We start from the raw sequence: 18,158 nt of genomic DNA, 5'->3' as shown, positions 1-18,158 counted from the left end.
TTTGTCAATATTAAAGCTAGAGCATCAAAAGTTATGAGTGTTGGGATGCTGTGTCTCAGTTTTAGCTAGTCTTCTCCCTTTGTGAGGAAATAGAGAAAGAAGACACAAGGAAGTCTGAGGACAGAGGGTCCTAGGAAGAGAAGCAGCAGTAGATTGCTTGTTTCCCTTTACCTTACACAAATGTGGTCATGCAAGAGAACTAAAAATTGTTAAAATAAAACTTGATAGTGGGGATATTGAACTGTCTTTGTAAGATAAATTCTGGCTGGGGTTAATTAACTAAAAATGCTGCTCCAGCTATGTTTTCTTGGGTGCCTTATTGTTAAATGAAGGGAAAATGTACAAAGAAATAAAATTCTCTTGCTCCTTTACTTCTGGAGCATTTGTTTCCCCTGGCCCATATGTGTATTGCGAGGACACCAAACGTAACAAATAGTGTTTGCATTTAGTTCTGCATACAATGAGGTCCATGATCGCTCTTATCTCTGTGAAAGCAAGCTCCAAAGCCTGTCTGGTTGCCCAAAGAGTTTGCATTTCTGCACATGTGATGGATGGGTTTGTTGTTCTAATAAAGCATGGCTGTTGTTGAGGTCATAGTCACAGGAGTGAGGCAATCCATCTTTAATGAGGGGCAGTTCTATGGAAGCCTTGAATGCCAAGGCAGAGAAATAGCATTTAATTTTTTATCTGATGTTGAGGGCCAGTGCAGAGACAGTGTCTTGTTTTATACAGCTTTTTTAATTACAGAGGAGGTGGGAGCTGTATCCTGTACAAACTCTAACCATTTCAGATGTTTTGGCTTCTTTCCCATGTGTAAAGAGTCTGGAGGTTGCAAGTACATATATTTCTATGGCCAGATTTGTGATGAGATAGGGAAGTCAAACCTCTGGCCATGTACAGATGGTGTTAGACTTACCTGTCTTAGCATCCTTAGGAATTGAGATCTCACAGGCTGCATATCAACTAGTAGCCGGTAACTGTAATCAAGAGGAACATTATGGCTTAGGGAAATTCTTCTTCAGAACAGTATTAATACAGGTAGTATAGGTGTGTATTTCAAGTACCTCTGAGGATGTTGTGTTGGTGCACAATCTGAAAATGGGTCTTCTCATCAACCAGGCAAATTCTTTATTATGTGCTACCTACTTTTTCTTTTCTAGACTGCTTATAGACATTTCAGGTTGGTTATGTTGAGGGTAACTGTGCCTTAGATCAAGAAGTAGCAAGTGAAGAATAACAACTTTTCTTCACTGAACTTAGACTAGTGTACCAGGAGTGTAGAACTAAGCACATTGCAAGTCTCCTTACACATCTGGTTTGTTTAACACTGTATTTAAGGTCTGAAACCTTGTTTAACACTGGTTGTATTTAAGGTCTGAAAATGAGAATGTTTTCTCATGGTAGATTTATCTGATATTTTAATTGATTAGCCTACAGACTATGTCTGAATACTGCATACATGGCTGATGTCTGAGGAGAACATAAAATGTGTTCTCTAAGCACAAAGAATGCTAACTATATTTTTTTTCCTTTGCTTTTATTCTTAGGCCTGTGGGAGACAGATGTTACTTAGCAAAGGGAGGGGTGAACATAACTTATTTTGGGCTCTGGAGAAGTTAAAACGTGGAATGTGTCTGCTGTGGTTCACTGGCACGTCTATTCTTGCATTTGTTCCTTGAACAAATTTCTCTGAAAGGTGGCGAGAGTTGCTGGCATTGTCAGTACAGAATCAAAACTAAGAAAGAGCTGTGTGTTCCCCAGAAAATTGGATGTTTGACTCATGCTTAGACTTTGAAAACCAGAATGTATTGTATACCTACTCATTGAACACAGGAGTCAGGAGGAAAGTATGTAATGGGATAAGAATTCTCTGTTGGTTTTGTTTCATTTAAGGCTTTCTTTAGTTTCATATTTTTGAACTGAAGAGCTACAAGTTTAAGTATCCAAGGTGATGCAAGAGAGAGCTAGTTTCAAGTATGCTTCTTTTTTGATTTGAAGAGTTTGGCTGTTGACCTGTCTCATCCTGGTACATGAACAAATAGCACATTAACTCATTTAAAGGAGAGGATGGTTTGCTTGTACCAATATTTAGTTTATTTGAGGTTAAGGTTTCTTAGAAAAAAAAAGAAAATAATTCCTTAAAGCAAACATTTTTTCTGTATTTTTGTCTTGCAGGTTGATCCAGCTTTGAAAGAAAAATTAAAACAGAACACTGTGACACTGGAATCTGAATATGAGGTAAAATAAATTTGTTGCTTGGGGCTCGTAAGCTTGGCTACCCTTGATTACCCTGGCCGCTGGTGGGTTGTATCTGTCCCTAACTAAAATTAGATCAGCCATCTGCCTTTGACTCACTGATGTCCAATAAAAACAAGGTTTTATGTAAAGAAAGGGTTTTGAACATGCAGTGCTTCTTTCTGAATGTAGATTTACTTTGATGTTTGTATACCAAGTACAGTGGTACAAATAAATTCCACAATTTCTGTGGTTAACTGATCTATAAATGTAGGGCTGATGTTGGCCTCAGATGGAATGTGTGTACATATATGTCAGCACTTGTACTGCATGAGGTTTTGATGGTCTTTAGACCAAATCACAGAACAATGTGCTGATGTGCTTTCTGTTATTTCTTGCTTCAAAAACTTAATGTGTGTCTTTTTAAAAACTGCCATTTGTTTTTCAGTATTTCAGAAAATTTAATAGAGAAGTATTTCACTCTTTACTCAATGATTCATTTTCTTCAAATATTACTGAGCTCCAAAATGGCTGTTTTAGCCAATTTAATATCCAGAGTTTCATAAATCTTCAGGCCTAAATAAAGTCATGTTAGGAAAATGAGAAAAAGTCTCCCTTTATCCAGAATCAAAGGACAGCGCTATTTAAGATATTTTTTTATGTCTTAAAAGTACTTGGATAAAATGTCCAGCTAATGCTTTATCTGTCTCTATGGTCCATATGCTGAACACAGGGTTTCTTTTTCTTCCCATACCACATTCCTATAACAAGCCTTTGAAGAGCTTGATTGCACCCATAGCTCTCATATTTAGGTGTCCAAGTGACAGTACATGGTCTTGCTAATAAAAACTTTCTTTTGTATTACTCTTTCTTCGTTTTTCTGAAATAAAAATAACTTTTGTATTTTCACATGTCTAATTTCACAGAACATCTGCCTACCTGCCAGGTTTGTGGCAGTGTTTTACCACTGTGATAAACAGTTTTAGGACGTCCCCCTTCTACCAGGAACTGTAGTTTATGATGTATAAAAAGGGAATAAAAAGATCTGTGTAGGGAATAAAGTACATATGAGTATATATGGAGAGCTCCAGTGGAAACTCAAAAAATACAAAGCCATTAAGTTCTCATTGCCTCTGGGATTATTGTGTCTCTCACTTTCCATAGAATATACTGTAAGGCCTCTGTTATTTATTTATGTGGAAGAACCACAAGCAGTAAAATAACCTCGTATATCTGTTTAACTCAATACCTAACCTCAAAATCAACTGATCTGTATCCAGATATCACTTGCTTGCTCTCCAGAAGTAAATAGCTGAAGGATAATATTTAAATGGCCATAATTGCATTATCTTTATAGATAAATCAATGGTAATAAAGTACAACTGGCATAACGACATATTACAAGCTTGCTTTGGTAATGAGGCTCCTTCCTGATGGACAGAAATGACAGAAGCAATCTTTTTATTTTTTTTTTCTTTATCTAAACTGCAGAGAGTTCCCAGGCTGAAATTCTTCCAAAGTAGTGTTTGGATGCTATAGAGGGCACAGCAGTTCAACAGAACTTTTCAGTTCAACAAAAATTGGCATTTCAACATAATGAAAATAATCTCAATAGATGCTTTACTATGGGCATCAACTTGCAACACTAGGCATATGCATTTCATGCTTCATACCAGCACGCTGCACACCAAGTATGTGGCAGTTTTATTCAATGTTACCTCTATATTCTGGTGGACAAAATCTAGCCAATCACAGAGTTACAGCTGACATTTAGGAAAGCAGGATTCCATGGACCCTATGTGTTCAAGGCTAGGGGGTCTTGGCTGGGGTTTTTCCCCATTTATTTTTTACTTGTCCAAACTGTGGCTCTTAAGAACATCTTCTAATTCTGTATATAGGTCACACTGGAGGTTTACACTGGTGGCTGCTACTAAATAGGGCATGATAAGAGATCAGGGGCAGTTAAAAAAAAAAAGTTGCCATTTTGATATGTAAAGTCTTATTTTACAGTATTATTAGCATTATATCTGCAGCTGTTACTGAGGATACCAAGCCAGTTCTTCTGAAGCATGGTTACCTGATGCATGCAGATGTCTATTGGCCTTCCCTAAGACTTTTATAAATAGCTTATTGTCCTCATAGAAATGTACCTATTGAATACATACTGAATTCTTTTAGAAAGTCGTAATTTCTGCTGTAAACGTAAGCCTTTATGTGCGTATTTCAAAACTTAAACAGGGGGAGTTTAGGTTAGATATTTTAGGAACAATTTTTTTACTGTGGAGGTGGTGAGGCTCTGGAATGGGTTGCCCAGGGAAGTTGTGAATGCTCCATCCCTGGCAGTGTCTAAGACCAGGTTGGACAGAGCCTTGGGTGATATGGTTTAGTGTGAGGTGTCCCTGCCCATAGCAGGGGGGTTGGAACTAGATGATCTTAAGGTCCTTTCCAACCCTAACTATTCTATGATTCTATGATTTTGAACATGTTGAAGTCTGCATTTTGTCTCCAGTGTGTTGGTGGTGATTAAAAATTTGTAATCAGAGATTTAATCAATTTACTGTGGGGAAATTGACATAGAGGCAGTTTTTCACCTTCTAATTTACTTAAGTGTATCTTCTCAATCTATACAAATTGTATTTTATTTCATATAGGTATATTTTCTTATACTGTTCTAAGGAAAAAAGAATTTGCATGTGTAATTTGTAGTGAATTTCTTGTATCTCAGATCTGTTAATAATGCCATTTATCTTGGGTCTTGGGACATGACAGAAGAACAAGCTACCTTTGCATGTCTTCCCTGCTCTTTCTGTATTCTTCTCACACACTTATGTGTTCTCATATGGCCAATTAGAGCTTGTTGCTTCCTTTTGCCCAATAAATCATGACTCTGTCCACTAGTGATGCTGGTACTAATGTGAATGTAGTTCTGCTGCTGAGCTGGGTCTTGTAGACAACACCCTGTAAAAAATGTCAAGTGTTTGACCTGTGACAAAAGCCTAGAGTATTCTATTTGGAAGCACAAATATATTGTTTGAAAGAGAGGGGATAAAAACCTGATTAATATGATGAATGAAGAACATTCTCACAGATGTTTAACATTCACAGTACTTTCGTTTTCACTGTTTGAATGCTATCTCAAAATAACATTCCTAATTCCTAACACTTGGTTTCTGAACTTCTGTGAAATCAATGGTCTAGTGCACACTAAAAAAGCTGGCCTTAGTCAGTTACGTCAGTCCCCAGAATAAAAAATAAACAACGTATTCAAGTGGAATTTATTAACATGTTAAAATGGAAAAGTCAGTTAAGTTTGAATCAAGTATGTGATATCCAGTGGGAACCACTGGCAATTGAAGGCAGAGGAAAAAATATCACAATAAATAAGCATGAAGGATTGCTATGGAAACAGTAAATGAGAAGTTACAAAGCAGAGAAGATTGATAAAAGACAGTAAGGACATCAGAGAGTTGTCTGATAAGTAAGCTGACAAGGATGTGGGTAAGAGGATGGTGTTGCAGGAGACTAAGAATAAAATGAGGATGTAAAATCATGAGTAACCATGTTGACAGAGTAGCATCATTCAAAAAATTTATTTATATTTCTTTTAGAGAAAAAGGTATTCAAATCAGAAGAGACAAGAGATGTACTTCCAAACCTCTCAATAACCAAACAGGATGTTATTTAATATCTGTTAAGGTCTGCTGGTTTATAGCAGAGTTCCAAGAAAATGCTTGGAAGACTTCAACGGCCACTGAAAATCACAGTCTGGGAATTCTGGTTCTTTGGGAATCGTAAGCAGACCAGGACAGTGATACTTTTAAGTGTTCTGCAAGATTTGGGATATACCTGGGCAATACTGTCTACTTCTTTCAGGGATATGGAAGAAATTGTAGAATCATTACTGATGTGCATGTGACACAAAAGTATTGAAACAGTTAAAATATGGCAAGGCAGGGACAGAGAGGTGTTTGTATGACGTGTAAGCTGGGCCCATTAAATAAGCAAAGTACCTTTTAAAACAGCCAAAGATGCTTGTTTAAAAAACTGTAAATGCAGGCCAGAGTGAACTGCATTACGGAAAGCAACAACTCTGGAAAAGATTTAGGAGCGAGTGAATAAATAATTTGGATTGATCTTCTACCATTATGCTGTTGCACATAATGCTAATTTAGTCTTTATGAATATAAACAGGAGTGAGAGGTGGTAGGAGCAAGTGATTTTACTTCTGGCTGTGGCACTGATGAGGCTAGTACTGAAATACTGTCTCTACTTTAATGGGGGAATGGTTTTAAACTGAAAGAAGGTATTTTTAGATTAGACCTTAGGAAGAAATTCTTTACTATGAGGGTGGTGAGACACTGGCACAGGTTGCCCAGAGAAGCTGTGGCTGCCCCATCTCTGGCACTGTTCAAGGCCAGGTTGGATAGGGCTTTCACCTGGTCTAGTGGAAGGTGTCCCTGCCTGTGGCAGGGGGTTGGAACTAGGTGATCTTTAAGGTCCCTTCCAGCTCAGACCATTCCATGGTTCTACTTCTGTTGTCCGCATTTTGAACAGGGCTTTAAAAATGGGATATGTTGCAGAACAGGCAGAATGCATCAACTTAGGGCTCAAGAAAGTGCCATAAAAGAAACGTAACAATTTAAATCTCTTTAAAGGTACCAAAACCAATGTTAGTTATATGTATAAATACCTTCATAAGAAGGAGGTGCTAGCTACTGAAGTTTTTTTTTTTACTGCAGCAAGGATACTAAGAAGTAAGGTCCATTAGGGAACATTGTTTGAACACAACAGCAAGAAAAATAGTATCAAAATTGTTTTAATTTTTCTTTCAACTGGTTGCAAGCTATTGGCCTCAGCATGGCATAAGTGAGGGCATATGCTGGTCTGTGAATGTTCAGTCTGGAGAATGCTGCTTTCTTGACTTAAGTATATGAATATTGAACATTTTTTTTCCTCATAATCTGATAAATCTTAAAAGGTCAACATTGTCTGTGGACAAAAATTGTGTAACTATTTGTCCCGAGACTTACAGCAAAAGTATTGCAATTGCAGTATTAAAATGTTTATTCAGGACAATTCAGAAAGTAAAAGCAGATACATGGAGTGGTGGCCTGGGAATAGAACCTGTGTGTTTCCTCTCTTATGAGTAAAAGAAAAATTTGAATAAGGCTTTCTGAAAAAGATTCAAGCCAGTTAGTGTTCATTTGACATAACTGCAGGGGTTGTATTGCCAGCAGAAAGGATGAAACTTTTAGTAACAATTTATAGTGCTAAATAGATGCATTGAAGTGAATGGAAACCAGGACTACTCTAGAAGAAGTAATTCCTCAGTGCCAGTAGTTGAAATCAGCAAGTACCTTGTTGCTGCCATTATCAGTACCAGAGGATTATCGAATTTGCTGTTGTTGAGAATTAACAGATTAGGGTATTGAGTAGATTTATTTCAGTGTCTGTGAAGATACTAGTGGCTAAATACCTTGAGCTGTTTGAGATATGACAAACAGGTTGGGAAAAAAGCCCTCCTTAGTGACTGTTGTGACACTAAATGAGATTGAGTTATTGCTCTTTCCCCCTTTAATCGCTCCATCCCTTCCATGAGTTCTTTGTGGTCAGCGCATTGTCCAGCCTGGCCGTTAGGTTCCAATTGTCCTTCAGGTTGTGTCTGGGATGAGTGGGGTTTCTTGGATTTCAGTTTATTCATGTGTAAAATGATCTTGAGTTTTTATTTCACTGTAATTTTTCATTACTTACTGTTTTGTAGAGAAGAACAAAGTGATAATAGCTTATTATTAATGGAAACTGCCAGGGGCAAGGATTTTAGTTAAAATAGTTTGCGCTAGGCATTTTATTCTGAGCGGATGTAGCGAGGATATAGCGAGGCTATAGTTTACTCCTTTTCTTCTTGACATCTCAAGTCTTGTGTGCCATAGTTCAAAATGTGATCAGAGAAACACAAGAAGGTGTGTTTTGGTGACTGGTACGGCACAGGAAGAGTTCTGGTGGAAAAGCTTTCTTGCAAGAAGAAAGACACTCATCCTCCAGAGGGAACTTCACAGGGTATTCCTTTTTACTGGTCTTATATCTGGAACTCATCTCTGTTGAACAGTCGTGTAAATTCTTTCCTCGTTATATTTGATGTATTTGATGTATCTTTGTGCACATGGTTTTCTTTAACTGTGAGTTGTTTTGTTCATGTGTGTGGCATTTGCACTTCTCTTACCCCATAAGAAGACACTCATTTCTCACAGGTGGAAAACAAAGTGGAGCAGTTAACAGTGCAGTCAGACAGCAAACATGGTCAGGACATATAAATGCCTATTTTAAATAACATCTTCTCCTCACCTTTTCTCCTTTCTCCAAAACAGAATCCTTCATACCTGCTTGTGCTCCCTTTATGCTTTTTCTTTTAATCCCAGAGGAACGAACCAACTCTAACCATGTTAGGGCCAACACTGTGTTTTCTCAGTTACAGAAAAGAAGTTTGAGTAGGGATAGTGGCATCCACTCAGCATGGCTGAATTCTTTCATTTATTGTCCTAAGGGATGCCGGTAGCTTCTACCAGGCAGTATTGGGAATATTTTCTTATGCAGCTGACTAGGTGGAAATGTTAAGCACTTCTGTCACACTAATGGGCCCCCTGTGGGCAATTGCTAGATCTTTGGTATGGAGTAGCTTTAGTTAGTAACTTTAGTGTATGGGAATTTAGCTACACAGCAGAGGCTATATACATGTCTCTTACGGAGTGCCTCTGAAGAGGGGTGCAGCAAAACAGATAGTTTTGAAGGAAGATCTTGTACTTGTCTTGTCAACCAGGCAAAGTGGCTTTTTGCAAGAATATCCTTCTGTTTGTTTTGCTTTGCTTTTTTTTTCCAATTTCATAAACACTATCTGGAATATTCTGTGACTGTCAGTATAGTTCCAGATGATGCCCACATGGATGCTTAGGCTAAATTTGAAATATACTTTACAACATTGTTATATGATTCTTATGTGTTCTTTTAGTCTCAAATTACTGCAAACCATTTTTAAGGCTCCAACTATACTGTACAAATATACTCTGCAGTAACAGGTTACTGTCGGAGTGTGGGTTACTGTCTGTCCTAAGAAGCTTACTGATAAAACAGAAAGATGTGATACAAGTGGATGGTAGAGACTGACCATGGAGTTTGCACACTCTTAAAATAATCAAAAATTTGAAAATTGCATGGAAAGTTTCACTATTTCAACCTCTGACTTCATTGTACATGTGGTAAGACGAGTTTTGCCCAAGTATAGCTGGGAGACATCACTGAGCAAGTTCAGAGGATGAGGAAAATGCTGTTGGCAATTCAGTGTGCAATACTCCATCTTGTTTGAAGCGTCTTCTTAGCAACTCATGGGACAGGCAGGTGTCCTGCTGTGCCATCTTACAGCTCTAACGTGAAAATAGCGGCAGAGTCTTCAAGTGCGATGCAGTTCAAAACCAAAGTAGCCTCCAATTATAGAAAGATCCCAGAACTTGCCTTCTAAAACTTCTCCTTCATTCTTATGAAAATTCAGGTAGATGTCTTGATCCTTTTCAGATAAAGTCCTTCTGATTTGATTTTGAAGACCTGTTGGTTCTGATACAGTGAAAGGTAGATTTATTCTCAAGTGATTTGCATACTGTACAGTTTTGCTGAGAAGTGGCTTTTCTGTTACTGGCAATATAGTGGAGGACTAACACTCATATTACTGTCCTCATCAAACAGACAAGGGATGTTAACCACATGGAAGAAACAGAAGGACTACTTTTTTTTTTTCCTGTGAGAAGTCTGCCCAACAGCACAAATCAAACAGTGGCCACTGGTAGAACGGAAAAAAAAAGAATATTTATGGCTGAAAGGATTAAAGTTGCTCTGTTAATGTTAAACAAAACATTCCTCTGTAGTTTCTACACAGAGAAAAGCATTCTGTTTCAGTATTTAAGTTGACAAGCAAGTTTTGGAAGAGAGATGCGTGTAAAATCAGCAGGAGAGTGTAGATAAGAAACAAAAGTCCTGAACTACACCAACTCTGTGTGACTATTACCTGAAATAACTTGAGGCCAGGACAGAGGAGCAGCATGTGAGAAGCAGAGGATTTAACTCACCAGTTCGGAAGGGTCATCTACTCAGTAACGTTGGTTAATGATTTGAATGAGCGTGTTACTTTAAGGGAGTTGTTTAATGGCCTGGATTTAAGTTTAATTTAACATATTGTCATAAGCCTTCTCTAGTTGTTTCTTTTCTTATACCCACCCACTTCTCAAGTAGTTTCATAGTGGCAACTGATCATTTCTTGTTGTGGTAATCTCTTAGCCTTTCGCTGTGATGTTCATCACAGCTTCCTCTTCTCACATGAAAACCTGTAAAAGCTTATTTTTCACATCTCTTCAGAAGGAAGACCACATCATGAATCTAATACATTTTGATCCTTGTACACCTCTTTCTTTTTTGATTAGAGTATCTTTTTATCATTATTAGGTGGACATAAAGTGCTAGATTTTATATACACGAAGTAAAAATATTCTTGACATTTCCAGGTATTTATAGTTCTAGCAAGATGCTTGAAATAGACCTTCTCTGTGGAGTCAGGAGGCTTTGTTGGCTCCAGACAGGGGCGTGCTTTGGAAATCCGTATGTTCTTCCTACCAGCTGCAGAACTGTCATTTTATGCTCTTACTGCACTCCTGCACTTCAAGAGATCATATCCCCTTCAGCCAAGTTCACCTTTATATAAGTTGAACAAGATCCTGTAAACATCCCAAAAGCCTGTCCCTGACCGCTCTTCTTTTAGAGGGTTGTGCTGCAGTGACTAGGACATACCTTTACAAAGTTTAATATGATAGAAAGTTTGTAAGATCAGGCTCTCAAGGTTGGGAAATTCCTTGGTCGTGTTAACAGAGTTCCTAAATATCTCTTATATGGCCTTCAAGCTGTTTTGACACGTGTGTGAAACTAGGTTTGTTTCATGCATTTCTTTCACTGCATCTTTCAGCCATGAGGACATTCTTCCCTGGGTTATATTTTATTTAAAAATGGGTTTGCTTGCTATAACGATGGAAAATAACTGTCTCTCTGAATTAGAGCCATTTCTTTCTGTGGTGCTCGTCACAGAATTTGTTGCATTGGGCTGTAAAGTAAACAGGATTTTCTTATCTGTCCTTTTGCATGTGGGAAACAAAAGACCAAAGTCAAATAGTTTTTTGCAAGTGACCACCTTGAATTAACTCATCCTGAGCACCAGTAGCTCTAGATGAATTTCTTAAGATTTTGGTTTGTTTACTGTGGCATGAGGGCTGTTCTGCAAGACCAGAATTCAAGCTCTTTGTAAAAATTTTGTTTTATTTTAAGGCTGACAGAGGATTATGGCTTTTACTTAATACCGAGCATTTGAACCAGCAGTTAAGAAATGAAGATCTCTCTTCATCCTTATAGATACCTTTGCACCAGGCAAGTTTAATAAAAGTTTTAGAAGCCAACTGCATGGCAAATGGTTCAACAGTTTTTTTGTTGTTGAGCTTGGGTTTTTTTTTGTTTTTGTCTGTGCCTGTCTGCACAGCTTCTTTTTTTTTTTTTCTTAAATTTACAGCTTCTGTCAGACCTGTACTTTTAAGAGGCAGTTTAGCTGATTTAGGAAGTGAATCAGTAGATTTAATGGACTACACTGATCTTAATTTAAACAGCTAATTTTCAATATCCTTTGGGCTATTTGAGACAAGCAGGAAAAGTGGTATTGGTCTGATCTGATTACATTTCATTGTAGTCTCCAATGACTGACATAGTGCATCTGAATTGGAAGAAAAAGCTTTTCGGTTTTTAGACTGCCAGTTCGTATGGATTTCAATTTAGTAAAAGCTGGAAGCGGTAGTTTACCGTCCTTATATGATGTCTCCATGAAGTTAGTTGAGCAGAGTTCAGGTGGCCAAAAAGAGAAAAGAAATTAAATGAGAAATTGTACCAAGCTCTTGTGCACCCCAGCCTCCTTGCTGGTGGGCTAGGGTGAGAAGCTGAAAAGGCCTTAACCCTGTGCAAGCACTGCTCAGCAATAAGGAAAACATCCCTTTCAACACAAATCCAAAAGACAGCCACATACTAGCTACTAAGAAGAAGATTAACTCTATCCCAGTAAAAACCAGCACAGGTAGATACTTACAAAAATACCTGTACAGTAGGAAAGCATTGCTGACCAGATTTTCAGGTCCTCTTTCACTGGTGATACTGCTTGTGCTTATCCACATGCATCAGGAGTCCTCTATTCTTGCAAAATTGATAGCATCAGTTTAGAAAATTGCATTGTCTACTGATGCTGCCTTCTGATGACTGAACAGATATCTGTCCCATAAACTGCTAATTTTTACAGATACTGTCATGTGCCAGTAAAGATGCCTTCTTCTTGAAAGTTATCAAAGACAACTTTTCTACGTGACACTAAATGTTAATGATATTTATAAAGATAATGAGAATAAAAATTAAAAATACAGTCTGTGTATTCATTAATCTTTACATTTTAATTGATAAAAATAACTGTCAATAGATCTCATCTGTTATATAGTTTCAGGCAATGCCATTTGCTGTACATAAACCTTAGTGGCTTTATTCTGTCAGTATATCATAGTGTTTTCTGGGCACCTTTATGCTTCCTGTTGGAAACTGCTGAAGTATTTTCTTGTACTGGTTTGTTTAGCTTTGAAATATTTCCTGTTTTGGACAAACCTTATCTCTGAAAAGCCTTTGTGAAGTTTCAGTGGCAGATTAATGTGGACTTCTGGTAAGATCTCCAGTATGCATGTCTGTTTTGATAGACTTCTTTATGTAGCCTGTCTTTAGATACTACAAGTTTCATTATACGTATTTTAAATGTTGTTTCTTGTTCAGACTTTGGGAGCTGAGCACCTTTGGCAATAGTTCAGATCCTCACAGCTGTGTGGTACCTTTGTGTTTAATAAAATCAGCATGCTTCTGTTAAAGCACAGGGTTATTTTCAGTGTATTTTCTTTGACACTTCCAATAGAATAAGATGATAAATTCTTAATTTGCAATCAGAATGGATAGTTGCTGCTGCGTGGAATGATGGATACTTCCCTCCTTCTCCCTCCTTCCCTGTCAGCTCAGATCCCATCCAGTTAAAATGAAGTGTTGGCTAATCATAAGATGTATAAAGTAGTGAAGACAATTCTTCAGAAAGAAGTGCCAAGTCCACTGTATAAAAAATTCAGTTGCTCCTACTTTGTGAGTCTGCTGTGTTTGTGTATGTGTTCTCATGAAACTTCTGTTGAATATTACCTAATTTCTTTTGATATCTGACTAAACTCATTGCAATTTCCTCAATTATAGAAGTGGCAGAAAACTTTTACATAACATGGACTAATAGCAGCAGTTCTGTTATAGCTGCTGAATTATTCTGTGACTGTTATTCAAGTCCTTCAGTGTTTAGCATTGATTTGGATGATTGACAGTAAGCAAATTAGACCACAGGCTCAGGGCAGGGTTCACTTTTTTCTGGTGTGTTTTTACAGCATTTGCTGAGATGAGGCCCTGATCATAAACCAGAAGTTTAAATCCCACTGCAGTATGTATCATTAATGGTATGAAGCTTTGCCCTATTTATTAGTGTGTAGAACAGCCCTGGTTCTGGCAGTGGAGCAGACGCCCTCCTCAGTCTCCTGTTGGCAGACACCCACTGTATCTGATGTACTGTTCCACGGGCTGCTATGTGAGTATTCCCTCTGGCTGGTATTCCCTGTGTTTGCTGGGAACAGACGTCTAAGTCTCTTCTCTAAGCATTAGTCTCTAAGAACTGGGGAGATGCAGTATGTTTGTGTTGTTCCACTGCAGCACTTGATAGGTGAGGTCAGGAGAGCTCCTGTTCTTCATTTTTGTGTCTCTAAAGCTAGATAAATATGGCAGTTATTAGTTCTTCTGACTGGTGATGATAGGAATAGGCAGTGTGGTAAATAAAATCTAGATAGTTTTTAAGTGTCTGACAGTTTGGTCTTTTAGCGTATCTCATCTATGACTTAAAGACTTATCTGTGATGGCTGGGTGCCATGAGAAACTTAGGCAGCAGAAAGCATTACATACCTCTCGGAAGTTAAACCCACATGCACTGAAGGGGATTGCCTTACTGCTGTCTTCCTTTGTGTTAGATAATTCAACTTTTCCAGTGTGCTTTGTGCTGACAGGGTATTTGTGCTGACAGGATACTTCAGGTCACTAATTGATAATCTTCTGCTTGAGCTATAGCAATGCTCCACTACTTCAGTACATGGCAGACTTGCAGCTGAAGAGCAGATGTGGAAAGCAAGGTGAGAGAAGAAAGAAGAAGTGAATACAAGATATCTTCAGTCATGTTCAGATGCTATAATGCTTCCTTCTGTTTCTCAGTTAATAAGCAGATGGAGTAATGTAACTATATTAATGTAACTATATTGATAACTCCCATGTGTTTTTTTCCTTGCTGTTGAACTTCTCTTGCAGGGTAGATGAAAGTTCATCAACCCAATACTGATACTGAACTTCTTGTGTTAAAAGGAAACCATTTATAATAATACTTGCTTTAAATTGTGGGCTGTCAAAATCACACTGTTATTTTTGCTGTTTATCTGCAGAAGCTGAATAAGACTGACCTGAATAACTGGGAGAACATCAGAGGACCCCGTCTGGGGGAAGATTCTAGGAATGTTCAGAAGCAACAGCGGGAAGCTCTCCGTCTCAGAACACAGTGACTGAGCAAGCCTACTTTGGTGCCTCTGCAAAAAAAACAAACAAACCCAACAAAACAAAACGGTCTCAGGCTGGACTGTCTGTTTTCAATAGTTTCATGAATACACATGGGAAGAGGGGATTGCACTGAACTGGTGTACATACAAGTAACTGAAATCAATCCAAAAGGCACTGTATTATGTGAAGCTCTTTGCTTCTGTTTGCACAGAGTTCTATAGGCTGCATATATGAATTCTTAATTAAAAAAATAGTTGATTATTGTACTGAGAATATTCCATTGTTTTTCAGTCCCTGTCATTCAAAAGCATGATGCTTCAGCAAGGAATAACATTTCAGGAGTCACTTGTCAGTACCAGAAGTTATCATCCTAATGAGAACAACAGTGCTGTCATCTAGATACATGTGACCAGATAAATGCTGCTCTAGAGAGCCCCTGCATGACTTCAGGCTCATAAGCTTGGAAGGAACTTCACAGGCACATGAGGTGTTCAAAGCAGTGAGCACATTTTTGGCTAAATAGTATTCTTGTGTTTCATTTCCAGGAACTTAACCGTACAGAGGCATATACAGAATGTCAGCTTGTAATTGGTCAAATAACATTTGTTTAGCTGTGTTTAGATTTTTGTGATTAGTTTGTTGATATCTTTGTGCAGGCAGGACCTTTGCACAGCAGTTTCTCAGCTGAAGCTGGAAAAATTCTTCCTCTACACTGTTTCTCTGTGAGCAAGTATTGTAGCAGAATCTTCTTGAACTACTGTATAGTGATAGAGCTCATCTTACATGTACTATTATGTGTATATTTGTGCATGTGCACATAAATTTTTTATTTTTTGATGAATTCTGCTGAAATGCTTGTCTTTTTAGATTTGTCTTTGTGTGCCAAATGTTTGCTGTTAGAGGACAGCAGGCTACCATTCAGGACCCTTCTACTGGGACAGTTCATAAAGAAGCATCTAAACAATTTCTCAAACGGAATGAAGCTTTTGATAAGTTGTTAACAACAGACTTGTAAAACTCCTGTTCAGAGGGATGAAGGAATAGAGTGCAGGTTAACAGTGGATTCTAGTTTGAAAGCATTCAGTGAAAAATAATGATGAACAAAATACAGAAATATTTCATATATTTTTAATAACTTGATATTCCAAAAAGACTATTTTGGGAATGGTCATCTTATTTCAGCAAGTCTGGAATACAGTGAGTAATTACTTTTATGGAGAGCACTTCTTATGTCATAACTTAGGACCTAGTTTTAGTTGGTTGCTTGCTGGTTGTAGGGTCTCCTACCCCTCACTTTTTCATAGGCACTGTGTTTTCTGTATTTTCTGTGGGCATATTTGTAACTACCTTTGAAGTGGTGTCTCTGGAAAGTGATGGATTTATGTTAGCGTCTCTGAGAAGCACATGCAGTTGGAAAACTTTCCAAGTCACCCTTCTCTTCAACTTCCATTTTAAGAGACAGCCCCTATCGATTGTCCACTCAAAAATTCTTTATGGCCGTTTTTTTTTTCTTTTTCTAATGCTGTTGACATATTTATGAATTGAATTAAAAATGAAAAAAAAAACCCACCAAAAAAACCCAACCCCATAATCAAACAAAAAAGCCCAAAAGTAACTTTTGGCAACTGTACTTCTCATAAAATGGGGAGAGCTATTTCGGCAGTTTCTGTTTATTGCCATGCACTTGGCCAGTGGCTTCATGTATTTTGCTGTGCTTTTCCTAGCCAGTGAATTGGAAATATTAAAAGGCGTGGTGAAAGTCAGTTAAAGTCACTTAAGTTGTCATGTAACCTGAACTAGAAGCCACTCCAGAAATGTGGAGAATTATAGTTCATAACACTAGCGAGAGAGGCAAACTTCAATTGGTTCAGGATTTGTACTTAGTTTGGCTGCTTATTTGAGCTATCCTTTTGAAAGCCACATTATAGCACTTCTGGTTATCTCTTAAGGCACCTGGAGACAACCTTGTGGAATTCCTGAATCATTATTCAGGATCCCTCCGTCTACGTCTGGGGGGAGTCAGAGGTAATTAAATACAAGTGTTAGTCTGAGACAGTGATTGACGTTTTTTCATCCTCTTTGGTAACTGACATATACCAGTTTGAGGGGAATGGAGCAAAACTTTAATGAGAGGTGTGAAGTATTTAAGGGCTAAAAGAGAGGACCAGAGAAGCCAGATCTTCTGATTAGTGTTGCTGAAATTAGAAGTAAAAGAAGAAAGTCTGTCTGGGTGTCTGTGTGTATGTGGACTGAAAAGTCAGTTTCAAAATTCCTGTTTTAACTATACAGGATAAATATTCTTCAAAGAAACTGGCAAGGTTGGGCCCTGGGATCCTCCATAACAAGAAAAGTGGCTGGACATAGAAGTGGAGGGAAACTGGGGCACCTGTCTCTAGGGGTAGATAGCACCAGTGGGAATCTTGCAGGATGGTTCCCAGCAGCAGCTCCCTGTAGCCCAAAATGCTAACCAAATTTCTGTATGAGATCAGCCCTGTGGATCCTGCTTATTGAATGTGTTTCTCCTGTAGTACTTTCAATTTGCAGACTCATGGATGACCCAAATGAGAAAATGCTGAATATCTTAGTTCAGCTGTAACACAGGTGAAGGAGACACTTAGTGAAAGTTGTAGCTACTGTGATCCAAAAAAGGCTTCAAAACCTACTTAATAGCATAGCAGTTGAATTTCAAATCTCCTAAATACATCTGGATGAGCAGCTGGATGTTTAAAACTTTTAGAATCAAGATGCAGAGAACAATCTTGCCAATAGTGATCCAGGGTCCTGAAAATGGCTCCAGGTACCCCAAAAAATAAGGTTATGGCTTAATAAGAGATGAGTGATGGGACTTTTAGACCAGAATAAAGAATGTAGAGACTTCTGAATTACAACTTAAATATACCTTATCATCATCTGGGGACAGTCCCAAAATGGTCCCATTCCTTCACAGAGAAGAAGCAACATGGAATGATTTAAAGGTCACTGTTCATTGGATGTTTTACACAGTCACTTTTTCTTTCTCTGTATGTGCATGTATATAGGTGAAACTTAAAACAGTAGGTTTCACCTTCAGAAATAACTACATGATGATCTTGCATTTGCACTGAGTTGCTATATTTGAATTTCTAGCACAAGTGCAGGGCAAGTTTCATTTTTAGATCTTGTATTTTCTGGAGGCTTTTCTTTCTGCAAAAAATGGGAAA

At 38.0% G+C, this 18,158-nt stretch overlaps 1 protein-coding gene across 2 annotated transcripts in view; it reads left to right on the top strand.

Moving 5' to 3' along the window:
* Positions 1-15,799, top strand: part of COX16 (cytochrome c oxidase assembly factor COX16) — a 49,470-nt gene extending 33,671 nt beyond the window's left edge. For both annotated transcript variants that reach the window (XM_005149225.2, XM_031049076.1), the window contains exons 3-4: positions 2,176-2,238; positions 14,847-15,799. In XM_005149225.2, the coding sequence (XP_005149282.1) occupies positions 2,176-2,238; positions 14,847-14,963 (180 nt within the window). In that variant the 3' untranslated portion in view covers positions 14,964-15,799. The remainder of the gene's footprint in view (positions 1-2,175; positions 2,239-14,846) is intronic.
* Positions 15,800-18,158: the final 2,359 nt, after the last annotated feature.

Source organism: Melopsittacus undulatus, chromosome 4 (genome assembly GCF_012275295.1).
Source record: "Melopsittacus undulatus isolate bMelUnd1 chromosome 4, bMelUnd1.mat.Z, whole genome shotgun sequence".
NCBI classification, from domain to species: domain Eukaryota; kingdom Metazoa; phylum Chordata; class Aves; order Psittaciformes; family Psittaculidae; genus Melopsittacus; species Melopsittacus undulatus.
This window is presented reverse-complemented; position numbering and strand designations above follow the sequence as displayed.